General features: G+C 36.3%; 1 protein-coding gene across 1 annotated transcript in view; it reads left to right on the top strand.

Annotated features, from left to right (window-relative positions):
- The window catches only part of homer3 (homer scaffold protein 3), a 32,406-nt gene that overhangs the window by 1,266 nt on the left and 16,140 nt on the right, over positions 1 to 15,000 (top strand). The window contains exons 3-7 of the mRNA XM_062959548.1: positions 8,452 to 8,608; positions 12,365 to 12,496; positions 12,681 to 12,788; positions 14,560 to 14,681; positions 14,780 to 14,936. Of these exons, the coding sequence (XP_062815618.1) occupies positions 8,452 to 8,608; positions 12,365 to 12,496; positions 12,681 to 12,788; positions 14,560 to 14,681; positions 14,780 to 14,936 (676 nt within the window). The remainder of the gene's footprint in view (positions 1 to 8,451; positions 8,609 to 12,364; positions 12,497 to 12,680; positions 12,789 to 14,559; positions 14,682 to 14,779; positions 14,937 to 15,000) is intronic.

Raw genomic sequence — 15,000 nt, 5'->3', positions numbered from 1 at the left:
CCTAATAATAATAATAAGGTCTCGAAGGGACCCCCAAAGGGCATCTAGTCCAGCCTCCTTCGCATACAGGGACACACAATATAATAATAATAATAATAATATAATAATAATAATAATAATAATAATAATAATAATAGGGTCTCAAAGGGCATCTAGTCCAGCCTCCTTCCCATACAGGGACACAAAATATAATAATAATAATAATAATAATAATAATAATATATTAATAATAATATAATAGTAATATAATATAGTAATAATATTTAGGTCTTGAAGGGACCCCCAAAGGGCATCTAGTCCAGCCTCCTTCGCATACAGGGACTCACAATACAATAATAATAATAATAATAATATAGCAATAATAATATTATATATAATATAATAATATAATATTATAATAATATTTAGGTCACAAAGGGACCCCCAAAGGGCATCTAGTCCAGCCTCTTTTGCATACAGGGACACACAATATAATAATAATAATATAATAATAATGATTATAAAATATAATAATAATAATAATAATAATAATAATAATAATAAGGTCTCAAAGGGACCTCCAAAGGGCATCTAGTCCAGCCTCCTTCCCATACAGAGACACACAATATAATATTAATAATAATAATAATAATAATAATATAAAGTCTCGAAGGGACCTGCAAAGGGCATCTAGTCCAGCCTCCTTCCCATACAGGGACCCATAATATAATAATAATATAATATAATAATAATAATAATATTTAGGTCTCGAAGGAACCCCCAAAGAGCATCTAGTCCAGCCTAATAATAATAATAATAATAATAATAATAAGGTCTCGAAGGGACTCCCAAAGGGCATCTAGTCCAGCCTCTTTTGCATACAGGGACACACAATATAATAATAATAATAATAATATAATGATTATAAAATATAATAATAATTAGGTCTCAAAGGGACCTCCAAAGGGCATCTAGTCCAGCCTCCTTCCCATACAGGGACACACAATATAATATTAATAATAATAATAATAATAATAATAATAATATAATGTCTCGAAGGGACCTGCAAAGGGCATCTAGTCCAGCCTCCTTCCCATACAGGGACTCACAATATAATAATAATAATAATAAGCAAATAATAATAATAATAATATAATAATATAAAGTCTCGAAGGGACCTGCAAAGGGCATCTAGTCCAGCCACCTTCCCATACAGGAACATATTATTATTATTATTATTATTATTATTATTATTATTATTATTATATGCCTCCTTTCCCGTAAACATTTGTTGACTGTTCAGTAGTGGGATGGCTTTCTTTAGCCCCTCCTTCTTCGGTCGGACTTGAAACCGAGGTCAGACGAGCCTCTTTCGGGAGTGATTTCGTTGTGCCGGGATGACCTTTGGGAGTCTCTTCCCACGATTATATTGCCCTGTTGGGTTGGATGGTTGGATGGCCATCTGTTGGGAGAGATTGGATGGTGTCTTCCTGTCCGGGGCAGGGAAAGAATCAGAACTTCTGCTTCCAAAGCCGTTGGAAGGAGGGCTGAGTCAGGAAGGCAGCCAGCCAGCGGCCGTTTTTATATCCGAAAAGCCAAACCAGATGTCTTGTTTGGAAGCCAAACCACCCTGTTTTCAGAGATATATGGTGACGTTTGAATTTTGGAATACAACTCCAGAGATCCGGGTTCGAATCCCCGTCTCAGCCATATATATATATATATATATATATATATATATATATATATATATATATAAAATATTTATTATATATTATATATGGGTGATTCTGTGGGTTCTGGGGGTTGTGTGTGCCAAGTTTGGTCCATCATCAGTGGAGGTCACAGGCTGTGATTATTATTATTATTATTATTATTATTATTATTATTATTATTATTATTAGATGCACAACAAGATTAGCAGAATGGGGTCTGACTGGATGGTATTATATTATTATTATTTATTATTATTATTATTGACACAGAGTATGACACACCAAATGAAATATATATGCTGGATTTTATTATTATTATTGACACAAAGACATATGACACAGGCAATGAGATATATATGCTGGATATTATTATTATTATTATTATTATTATTATTATCTCACACCAGAAGGGACTTGCAGTTTCTCAAGTCACTCCTGACACGAAAAAGTTATTATTATTATTATTATTATTATTATTATTATTATTATTATTATTATTGACATAAAGACACTATAACACAGAAAATGATATATATATATGCTGGATATTATTATTATTATAGGTGGCACCTGCGGGGGGGATTATTATTATTATTATTATTATTATTATTCTCTCACACCAGAAGCGACTTGCAGTTTCTCAAGTCACTCCTGACACAAAGACAGAGTATGACACAGCCAATGAGATATATATATGCTGGATATTATTATTATTATTATTATTATTATTATTATTATTATTATTATTATTATTGACACAAAGACATATGACACAGCCAACGAGATATATATATATGCTGGATATTATTATTATTATTATTATTATTATTGACACAAAGTCAGCATGACACAGCCAACGGGATATATATATATATGCTGGATATTATTATTATTATTATTATTATTATTATTATATTATATTATATTATTATTATTATTATTATTATTATTAACACAAGGACAGAGCATGACACAGCCAATGAAATATATATATGCTGGATATTATTATTATTATTATTATTATTGACACAAAGACATATGACACAGCCAACGAGAAATATATATATGCTGGATATTATTATTATTATTATTATTATTGACACAAAGTCAGAGCATGACACAGCCAACGGGATATATATATATGCTGGATATTATTATTATTATTATTATATTATATTATTATTATTATTATTAACACAAGGACAGAGCATGACACAGCCAATGAGATATATATATGCTGGATATTATTATTATTATATTATAATATTAGATTATTATTATTATTATTATTATTATTATTATTATTTGATACACAACAAGATCAGTACACATCAAACAAGCTGAATGGGGTCCGACTGGATGGCCTTTGGGCTCTCTAGCATTCTAGGATTCTATGCTTCTGAGCTGTGGCGGGCTGGCCATCTGTCGGGAGGGATCGGATCAGGTTCAGGCTGGACTGGAGGATCTTTTGGGCTCTCTTCCAGTGATAGGATTCTGCAATTCGGAGTATTAGTTATTTGCTGCTAATTGCTGTTGCATCCTCCCCTCCCTGCGGTTATGAAAAGCGCACACGCGTGTGCACACGCACACACACGCACGCACACCCCTTTCCAAGCCAGACTCCTTTCTGTGTCTAAAAGGGGCGTCGGGAGGGGAAACGGAAGCTGATTGGTCCTGGCCGGCGTCCAATGGGAGCCTTCCCTGGCATGTGTGCAAGTGTGGATGCCCGTGTGTCTGCGTGTGCGTGTGCGTGTAAGGGGGGAACACGTGGGATCGGGTTCAAACACATTTGTCGACTCCAATCCTCTCCTTTGTATCGTCTTCTCTGCTGGATCCCGGGCTAAGATAATAATAGTAATAATAATAATAATAATATGTAATAATAATAATAATAATAAAGTAATATTATTATTATTACATTATTATTATTATTATTTTATTATGACACAGCAAACAAGATAGATTTGCGATATGAAATCCAGCATATCTGTCTTGTTTGCTGTGTCATAATAAAATAATAATAATGTAATAATAATAATAATAATTTTTTACTGGTACCCAATGCATAAGGTTGTGGGCGAACTACAACTCCTAGAAAGGAAGGTTAATTATTATTATTTATTATAAAGGTTATATTATTATTATTATTAATTCCCTGCAAAACCCAATTGAGAGAGTCAGAAGCACTGGGGTGTCCGTGGTGGAGGGAAAATAGAAAACCTAAGAGGAAAATATTCTGTATGTTTGCTGTGTGCTATAGGAAAGGGTAGGAAAGGGTTAAGGGAGAGGCAGTCATGCAAATTGCACACTGAGAGAGAAGCACTGGGGTGCCTGTGGTGGAGGAAAAACAAAAAATTAGGAGGAAATTGTTCCTGTTTGTTGTTTGCCATAGAAAAGAAAGGGTTAAGGGAGAGGCAGTGGGTGGAGTCATGCAAATTCCACACTAATTGAGAGAGTCAGAAACACTGGGGTGTTTGTGGTGGAGGAAAAACAAAATATAGGATAAAATCCCTGTATGTTTGTTGTGTGCTATAGAAAATAGTAGGAAAGGGTTACGGGAAAGGCAGTGGGCGGGGTCATGCAAATTGCACACTGACAGAGAAGCACTGGGGTGCCTGTGGTGGTGGAAAAACAAAAAATTAGGAGGAAATTGTACCTGTTTGTTGTTTGCCGTAGAAAAGAAAGGGTTAAGGGAGAGGCATTGGGCGGGGTCATGCAAATTCCACACTGAGAGAGAAGCACTGGGGTGCCTGTGGTGGAGGAAAAACAGAACATCTTGGAGGAAATTGTCCCCGAATGAAAGCCTTGACGTGGTTGGTGGGCACTATGGTGTCCGTGGAGGACTCTAGGACATGTTTACGTCGCTCGCCATAACCTGGACATATATATATATATTCGCTTTTATTGTGTGTCTGGATGGATAAAATATTGATTTACGCTCCGGCCAAGTCAGCATTTCTTCCGAGAGGAAAGAAGGAAGGAAGGAAGGAAGAGAGGAGCGAAGGAAAGGAGGGGTGGGGAGGCTATTTTTACAACTGGACGGAAGCCAAGAGCCTCGGAGCCGAGGCCAAGTTTCGCCATAGGAATATCCTTCCACAGACCACAGTGACGTCGTGATGCGTCCCGTGCAGACGCCTCGGAGCCCTCTCCAGCCGAGCGTGAAGTTCTCCTCTCCTTGCCCGCCGGCAAAGGAAAGCCATCCAGCTTCTGCTTCCCAAGATAGAGCTTGCGACCGCTCCCGCCACAGCTGCTTCGGCAGCTAAGAATGGTCTTGGCCTTTTTCGCTGCCGCATGACACTCTTGCCTCGTGTCCAGATTGTGGGATATCAAGACTCGTAGATGATGACAACAATGAAGACTGCTATTGACCTCTCCATCTTGGTACTAAGACTCCTAGATGATGATGGTGATGATGGTGATGATGATGATGACCATTAATGACTTCCATCCATCTCAGCACTAAGACTCCTAGATGATGATGATGATGATGACGACTATCATTGACTTCCATCCATCTCGGTACTAAGACTCCTAGATGGTGATGATGTTGTTGATGATGATGATGATGATGATGATGATGATGACTGTTATTGACTTCTCTCCATCTCGATGCTAAGACTCCTAGATTATGATGATGGTGATGATGATGATGTTATGGACTTCTCTCCATCTCAACACTAAGACTCCTAGATGATTATGATGATGATGATGATGATCCATCCCAACTCTAAGACTCCTCGATGATGGTGATGATGATGATGATGATGATGACTGTTATGGATTTCTCTCCATCTCGGTACTAAGACTCCTAGATGATGATGATGATGATGATGGTCCATCTTGAAGCTAAGGCTCCTAGATGATGATGATGATGATGATGATGATGATGATGATGAAGACTGTTATGGATTTCTCTCCATCTCGACACTAAGACTCCTAGATGATGATGATGATGATGATGATGGTCCATCTTGAAGCTAAGACTCCTAGATGATGATGATGATAATGATGATGATCCATCTCGACACTAAGACTCCTAGATGATGATGATGATGATGATGATGACGGTAATGATCCATCTCGATACTAAGACTCCTAGATGATGATGATGATGATGATGATGATGATGATGATGATCCATCTCGACACTAAGACTCCTAGATGATGATGATGATGATGATGACGGTAATGATCCATCTCGATACTAAGACTCCTAGATGATGATGATGATGATGATGATGATGATGATCCATCTCGACACTAAGACTCCTAGATGATGATGATGATGATGATGATGATCCATCTCGACACTAAGACTCCTAGATGATGATGATGATAATGATGATGATCCATCTCGACACTAAGACTCCTAGATGATGATGATGATGATGATGATGATGATGATGAAGACTGTTATGGATTTCTCTCCATCTCGACACTAAGACTCCTAGATGATGATGATGATGATGATGACGGTAATGATCCATCTCGATACTAAGACTCCTAGATGATGATGATGATGATGATGATGATCCATCTCGACACTAAGACTCCTAGATGATGATGATGATGATGATGGTCCATCTTGAAGCTAAGACTCCTAGATGATGATGATGATGATGATGATGATGACTGTTATGGATTTCTCTCCATCTCGACACTAAGACTCCTAGATGATGATGATGATGATGATGATGATCCATCTCGACACTAAGACTCCTAGATGATGATGATGATGATGATGGTCCATCTTGAAGCTAAGACTCCTAGATGATGATGATGATGATGATGATGATGACTGTTATGGATTTCTCTCCATCTCGACACTAAGACTCCTAGATGATGATGATGATGATGATGATCCATCTCGACACTAAGACTCCTAGATGATGATGATGATGATGATGGTCCATCTTGAAGCTAAGGCTCCTAGATGATGATGATGATGATGATGATGATGATGATGATGATGATGATGATGAAGACTGTTATGGATTTCTCTCCATCTCGACACTAAGACTCCTAGATGATGATGATGATGATGATGATGATCCATCTCGACACTAAGACTCCTAGATGATGATGATGATGATGATGGTCCATCTTGAAGCTAAGACTCCTAGATGATGATGATGATGATGATGATGATGACTGTTATGGATTTCTCTCCATCTCGACACTAAGACTCCTAGATGATGATGATGATGATGATGATGATCCATCTCGACACTAAGACTCCTAGATGATGATGATGATGATGATGGTCCATCTTGAAGCTAGGACTCCTAGATGATGATGATGATGATGATGATGATGACTGTTATGGATTTCTCTCCATCTCGACACTAAGACTCCTAGATGATGATGATGATGATGATGATGATGATCCATCTCGACACTAAGACTCCTAGATGATGATGATGATGATGATGGTCCATCTTGAAGCTAAGGCTCCTAGATGATGATGATGATGATGATGATGATGATGATGATGATGAAGACTGTTATGGATTTCTCTCCATCTCGACACTAAGACTCCTAGATGATGATGATGATGATGATGATGATCCATCTCGACACTAAGACTCCTAGATGATGATGATGATGATGATGGTCCATCTTGAAGCTAAGACTCCTAGATGATGATGATGATGATGATGATGATGACTGTTATGGATTTCTCTCCATCTCGACACTAAGACTCCTAGATGATGATGATGATGATGATGATGATCCATCTCGACACTAAGACTCCTAGATGATGATGATGATGATGATGGTCCATCTTGAAGCTAAGGCTCCTAGATGATGATGATGATGATGATGATGATGATGATGATGATGAAGACTGTTATGGATTTCTCTCCATCTCGACACTAAGACTCCTAGATGATGATGATGATGATGATGATGATCCATCTCGACACTAAGACTCCTAGATGATGATGATGATGATGATGGTCCATCTTGAAGCTAAGGCTCCTAGATGATGATGATGATGATGATGATGATGATGATGACTGTTATGGATTTCTCTCCATCTCGACACTAAGACTCCTAGATGATGATGATGATGATGATGATGATGATGATGATGATGATGAAGGTGATCCTGACGACCACGATAATGATGAAGACTATTATTGACTATTATTGATGTTGAAAACTATTATTGATTATTATTGTTGTTGAAGACTAATATTGACCTCTCCATCTCGGCACTAAGACTCCTAGATGATGATGATGGTGGTGGTAATGATGATGATGATGATGAAGGCTATTATTTACATCCTTCCATCTCGACACTTAAGACTCCTAGATGATGAAGATGATGATGATGATGATGATGATGAAGACTCTTATTGACTTCCCTCCATCTGCCACATCATACTCTTGCCTTGTGTCCCGTTAGTGGTCTATTAAGACCCCTGATGATGATGATGATGATGATGATGATGATCATTATTATTATTATTATTGACTTCCCTCCCTATAGTGCATTGGACTGAATTCTATGGTAGTGTAGACATATTAAGCAGCATTACATGGCAGCCTAGATGGGCTGAAAGACTGCAGAAATAATGGAATACAAATTACTTTTTTGCAGCCATCGGCGTGAACTGAGGGCGAGGGCGGAGGAGAGAGGAAACCGGGGCATTTGATCAGTTGGGGAGAGAGTGGGAAGGCACTTAAAGGGACAGCACACATTTTCAGACCTGGTGAATCAGTGTAACTCTGGGCTTTTCTTCTCTTGCAGGGAGCAGCCGATCTTCAGCGCCCGGGCCCACATCTTCCAGATCGACCCAGCCACCAAGCGCAACTGGATCCCGGCCAGCAAACATGCCCTGACCGTCTCCTACTTTTATGACGCCACGCGCAGCGTCTACCGCATCATCAGTGTGGGCGGGACCAAGGTGAGGACCAGGCAAAGTGACCAATAATAATAATAATAATCACTTTCGGTCAGGCAGGAAGACACGATTCGATCCCTCCTGACAGATGGCCATCCAGCCTCTGCTTAATAGTAATAATAGTAATAATAATAATAATAATAATAATAATAATAATAATGCAGTCCTAAAGTTGGAAGGGACTTCTAAGGCTATCCAGTCCAATTGCTTTCGGCCAGGCAGGAAGACACAATTCGATCCCTCCCGACAGATGGCCATCCAGCCTCAGCTTAATAATCATAATAACAATAATAAAAATAACAACAATAATAATAGAGTCCTAAAGTCGTAAAGGATTCCAAAGGACATCCAGTCCAACTGCTTTCAGCCAGGCAGAAAGACACAATCCGATCCCTTCTGACAGATGGCCATCCAGCCTCTGCTTAATAGTAATAATAATAACAATAACAATAATAATAATAATAATAATAATAATTTATATTTTATTATATTATAATATTATTATTATTATTATATTTTATTATATTATTTTATTATTATTATTTTATCCTTATTATTAATAGTAATGACCAAGGGATGCATCCACACCATTATTATTAAAAATAATAAGGATAAAATAATAATAATAAAATAATATAATAAAATATAATAATAATAATAATAACAACAATAGTAATAATAATAATACAATCAGAGACTGGATGACCATCTGTCGGGAGTGCTTTGATTGTGCTTTTCCTTCCTAACAGAAAGGGGTTGTTATGGATGACCTTTGGGCTTCCCTTCCAATTCTATTATTATTATTAATAATGATGATGATAAAATAATAATAATATAATAACATGATATAATAATGATAGTATAATGATGATGATGATATAATAATAATGATACAATCAGAGACTGGATGGCCATCTGTCAGGAGTGCTTTGTGCTTTTCCTTCCTAACAGAAGGGAGTTGTTATGGATGACCTTTGGGCTTCCCTTCCAATTCTATTATTATTATTATTAATAATAATAATAATAATAATGATAAAATAATAATGATATAATATAATAATATAATGATAATATAATAATAATGGTATTGTAATAATAATAATAATAATGGTATTGTAATAATAATAATAATAATAATAATACAATCAGAGACTGGATGACCATCTGTCGGGAGTGCTTTGTGCTTTTCCTTCCTAACAGAACGGGGTTGGTCTGGGTGACCTTTGGGCTTCCCTTCCAATTCTAGGATTCAATAATAATAATAATAATAATAATAATAATAATAATAATAATAAATATTATTATGAATAATAATATAATGATAACAATAATATCATGATAATGATAATATAATAATAATAATAATAATAATAATAATAATAATAATAATAATGGTAATATAATATAATAATAATGATAATATTATAATAATAATGATAATGGTAATACAGTAGAGTTTCACTTATCCAAGCCTCGCTTATCCAAGCCTCTGGATAATCCAAGCCATTTTTGTAGTCAATGTTTCCAATATATCATGATATTTTGGTGCTAAATTCGTAAATACAGTAATTACAACATAACATTACTGCGTATTGAACTACTTTTTCTGTCAAATTTGTTGTCTAACATGATGTTTTGGTGCTTAATTTGTAAAATCATAACCTAATTTGATGTTTAATAGGCTTTTTCTTGATCAGTCCTTATAATCCAAGATATTTGCTTATCCAAGCTTTTGCCGGCCCATTTAGCTTGGATAAGTGAGACTCTACTGTATAATAATGATAATGATAAAATATAATGATAATAATGATATAATAATAATGACGATAATATAATAATGATAATGGTAATAATGATAATGGTAATATAATATAATATAATAATAATGGTAATATAATAATAATGATGAATATGATGATGATAATGATAATGGTAATATAATAATGATAATTGTAATATAATATAATATAATATAATAATAATGATAATATAATGATGATGATGATGATGATGATGATGATAATGATAATGGCAATATAATAATGATAATGGTAATATAATATAATATAATATAATAATAATGATAATATAATAATAATGATGATGATTATGATGATGATAATGATAATAGTAATATAATAATGATAATGGTAATATAATATAATAATAATGATAATATAATAATAATAATGATGATGATAATGATAATGGTAATATAATAATGATAATGGTAATATAATATAATATAATAATAATGATAATATAATAATAATGATGATGATGATGATAATGATAATGATAAAATATTGTAATAATAATGATAATGATCAAATATAATGGTAATAATAATGATGATTAAATATCATAATGATAATAATATAATAATAATGTTGATGATAATAATATAACAATGATGATGATAATAATAATAATGATAATAATAATTTGGACAGAAAAACAAGAAACCTCATGACCATTCATCATTCACTGCACCCTCGCAGTGATGTTGACCGGCTATATCTGCCTAGAAGATCAGGGGGCAGAGGACTCTTACAAGTAAAACAAGCAGTCAAAGAAGAAGAACATGCCCTGGCAGAATATGTAAAGCAAAGTGAAGAACCTGCTTTGATTGAAGTCAAAAATCAGAAACTCCTCAAAACACAGCAGACAAAAAACCAGTACAAGAAAACTGCACTACAAACTAGAGCTGACAGCTGGCACAACAAAACATTGCATGGAAAGTTCCTTGACAAAATTGAAGGAAAAGCTGATCAGGAGAAGACCTGGCTCTGGCTCACGAATGGGACCCTGAAGAAGGAAGGAGACAGAAGGCCTGATCCTTGCAGCCCAGGAGCAAGACATCAGGACAAAGGCCATTAATAATAATAATAATAATAATAATAATAATAATAATAATAATAGAAGACCTGGCTCTGGCTCACGAATGGGACCCTGAAGAAGGAGACAGAAGGCCTGATCCTTGCAGCCCAGGAGCAAGACATCAGGACAAAGGCCATTCAGGCCAAGATCGAAAAATCAGCTCATGACCCAGAATGCAGACTGTGCAAGGAAGCTGATGAAACCATTGATCATATCCTCAGCAAGAAAATTGCACAGACAGACTACAAACAGAGGCACAACTGTGTGGCCCAAATGATTCATTGGAACCTATGCCTCAAGTCCCACCTCCCAGCAGCAAAGAACTGGTGGGATCACAAACCTGCAAAAGTCTTGGAAAATGAGCACGCAAAGATACTGTGGGACTTCCGAATCCAGACTGACAAAGTTCTGGAACACAACACACCAGACATCACAGTTGTGGAAAAGAACAAGGTTTGGATCATTGATGTCGCCATCCCAGGTGAAAAACAACAGGAAAAACTCAGCCGCTCTCAGGACCTCAAGATTGAACTTCAAAGACTCTGGCAGAAACCAGTGCAGGTGGTCCCGGTGGTGATGGGCACACTGGGTGCTGTGCCAAAAGATCTCAACCGGCATTTGGAAACAATAGACATTGACAAAACTACGATCTGCCAACTGCAAAAGGCCACCCTACTGGGATCTGCACACATCATCCGAAAATACATCACACAGTCCTAGACACTTGGGAAGTGTTCGACTTGTGGTTTTGTGATACGAAATCCAGCATATCTATCTTGTTTGCTGTCTCATATAATAATAATAACAATAATAATAACAATAATAATAATAATAATAATAATAATAATAATAATAATAATAATATTTCTCTCTTTCCAGGCCATTATCAACAGCACGATCACCCCAAACATGACCTTCACGAAGACCTCCCAGAAGTTTGGCCAATGGGCCGACAGCCGGGCCAACACCGTCTACGGCCTGGGCTTTGCCTCCGAGCAGCACCTCTCCCAGGTGAGGATGGAGGGCCATCTGTCGGGAGGGCTTTGGTTGGGTCTTACTTACAAAGGGTGGCCTTTGGGGGTCCCTTCCAACTCAATTGTTGTGAAAACACAACGGGATCCCAGACCTGGAAGGGACCCCAGAGGTCATCTAGTCCAACCCGTCATTATATATTTTTCTTTTTTTCCGGCGACAGTTTGCGGAGAAGTTCCAGGAGGTGAAGGAAGCGGCCCGCTTGGCGCGGGAGAAGTCGCAGGACAAGACGGAGCTGACCAGCCCGGCCCTGAGCTTGACCTCCCCGCAGGTAGGCACCCTCCCCATGGCCATCTGTCGGGATGATCAAATGGTGTCTTTCTCAACGGCGGGAAGGGGTCAGACTGGATGGCCCTTGGGGGATCCCTTCCAACTCTAGGATTCCATGATTCTCTCCATGAACTTTTTAAAGTCTATGAATTTGGATGGCCATCTGTCGGGAGGGATCGGATGGTGTCTTTCCCAACAGCGGAAAGAGGTTGGACTGGATGGCCCTTGGGGATCCCTTTGAACTCTAGGATACTATAATAATAATAATAATAATAATAATAATAATAATAATAATAATAATAATACCCTGAAGGTTATCTAGTCCACCTTCTGTTAGGAAGGAAAAGCACAATCAAAACACTCCCAACAGATGGCCATGAAGCCTTGGATTATATTATTATTATTATTTATGTTATAATAATACAATCCTAGAATTGGAATTTTATTATTATTATTATTATTATTATTATTACACAATCCTAGAATCGGAAGAGACCCCAAGTGTTGGTGTTATCATTATTATTATTATTATTATTATTATTATTATTATTATTATTATTATTATTCAATCCTAGAATTGGAAGAGGCACCAAGTGTTATTATTATTATTATTATTATTATTATTATTGTTATTAATTATCATTATTATTATTCAATCCTAGAATTGGAAGAACCCCAAGTGGTCATCCAGCCTTGGATTATATTATTGTTATTATTATTCAATCCTAGAATTGGAAGAGACCCCAAGTGTTGTTGTTGTTGTTGTTGTTGTTGTTGTTGTTGTTATTGTTATTCAATCCTAGAATTGGAAGAGGCCCCAAGTGTTGTTGTTATTATTATTATTATTATTATTATTATTCAATCCTAGAATTGGAAGAAGCCCCAAGTATTATTATTATTATTATTATTATTATTATTCAATCCTAGAATTGGAAGAGACCCCAAGTGTTGTTGTTGTTGTTGTTGTTGTTGTTGTTGTTATTATTCAATCCTAGAATTGGAAGAGGCCCCAAGTGTTGTTATTATTATTATTATTATTATTATTCAATCCTAGAATTGGAAGAAGCCCCAAGTATTATTATTATTATTATTATTATTATTATTATTATTATTATTATTATTAAATCCTAGAATTGGAAGAAACTGCCAGTGGTCATCCAGCCTTGGATTATATTATTATTATTATTATTTTATTGTATGATACAGCAAACAAAATAATAATAATAAATTATATAAAATAAAAAATAAAATAAAATATTAAATCCTAGAATTGGAAGAGATCCCCCAGTGGTCATCCAGCCTTGGATTAAATTATTATTATTATTATTATTATTATTATTATTATTATTACTATTTTATTGTATGATACAGCAAACAAAATAATAATAATAAATTATATAAAATAAAAAATAAAATAAAATATTAAATCCTAGAATTGGAAGAGATCCCCCAGTGGTCATCCAGCCTTGGATTAAATTATTATTATTATTATTATTATTATTATTATTACTATTTTATTGTATGATACAGCAAACAAAATAATAATAATAATAATAATAATAATAATAATAATAATAATAAATTATATAAAATAATAAAAAATATTAAATCCTAGAATTGGAAGAGGTCCCCCAGTGGTCATCCAGTCTCACCCCATTGGGCCCTGTTGGGCAGGAGGACACCATTCGATCCCTCCCGACAGATGGCCTTCCAGTCTCGTAGACCTTAGAAGGTTCCAATCCCCCGATTTGTGTTGTTTTTCCGCCCCATAGATCCTTCCCAGCCCCATCATCAGCTCCAACGGGCCCGGCGACGACAAATTTTTCCGGAGCCAAAGTGCGGACATTGAGATGACGACGGAAAGGGAGCGGATCAAGAAGATGCTCTCCGAAGGGTGAGACCGTTGGCTTCATATCATCATCATTATTATTATTATTACTATTATTATTATTATTGTTATTATGATCTCAACGTGCCTCCTCCTCGCTGTAGGTCGGTGTGCGAGGTGCAGTGGGAGGCGGAGTTCTTCACGCTGCAGGAGAACAACAACAAGCTGGTGGCCGCCCTGCACGAGGCCAACGCCAACGTGGAGCAGTGGAAGAAGCAGCTGGCCACCTACCAGGAGGAGACCCAGGCCCTGCGCCTGCGCGTGAGTCCCCCCGCCGAGAGAGAGCCCCACCCCACACAAGGCCACCCACAATGAAGGACCTCGG

The sequence above is a fragment of the Anolis carolinensis genome, unplaced genomic scaffold, assembly GCF_035594765.1.
Source record: "Anolis carolinensis isolate JA03-04 unplaced genomic scaffold, rAnoCar3.1.pri scaffold_7, whole genome shotgun sequence".
NCBI classification, from domain to species: Eukaryota; Metazoa; Chordata; class Lepidosauria; order Squamata; family Dactyloidae; genus Anolis; species Anolis carolinensis.
The sequence above is the reverse complement of the archived record's forward strand: the minus strand, read 5'-3'. Positions and strand labels throughout refer to the sequence as shown.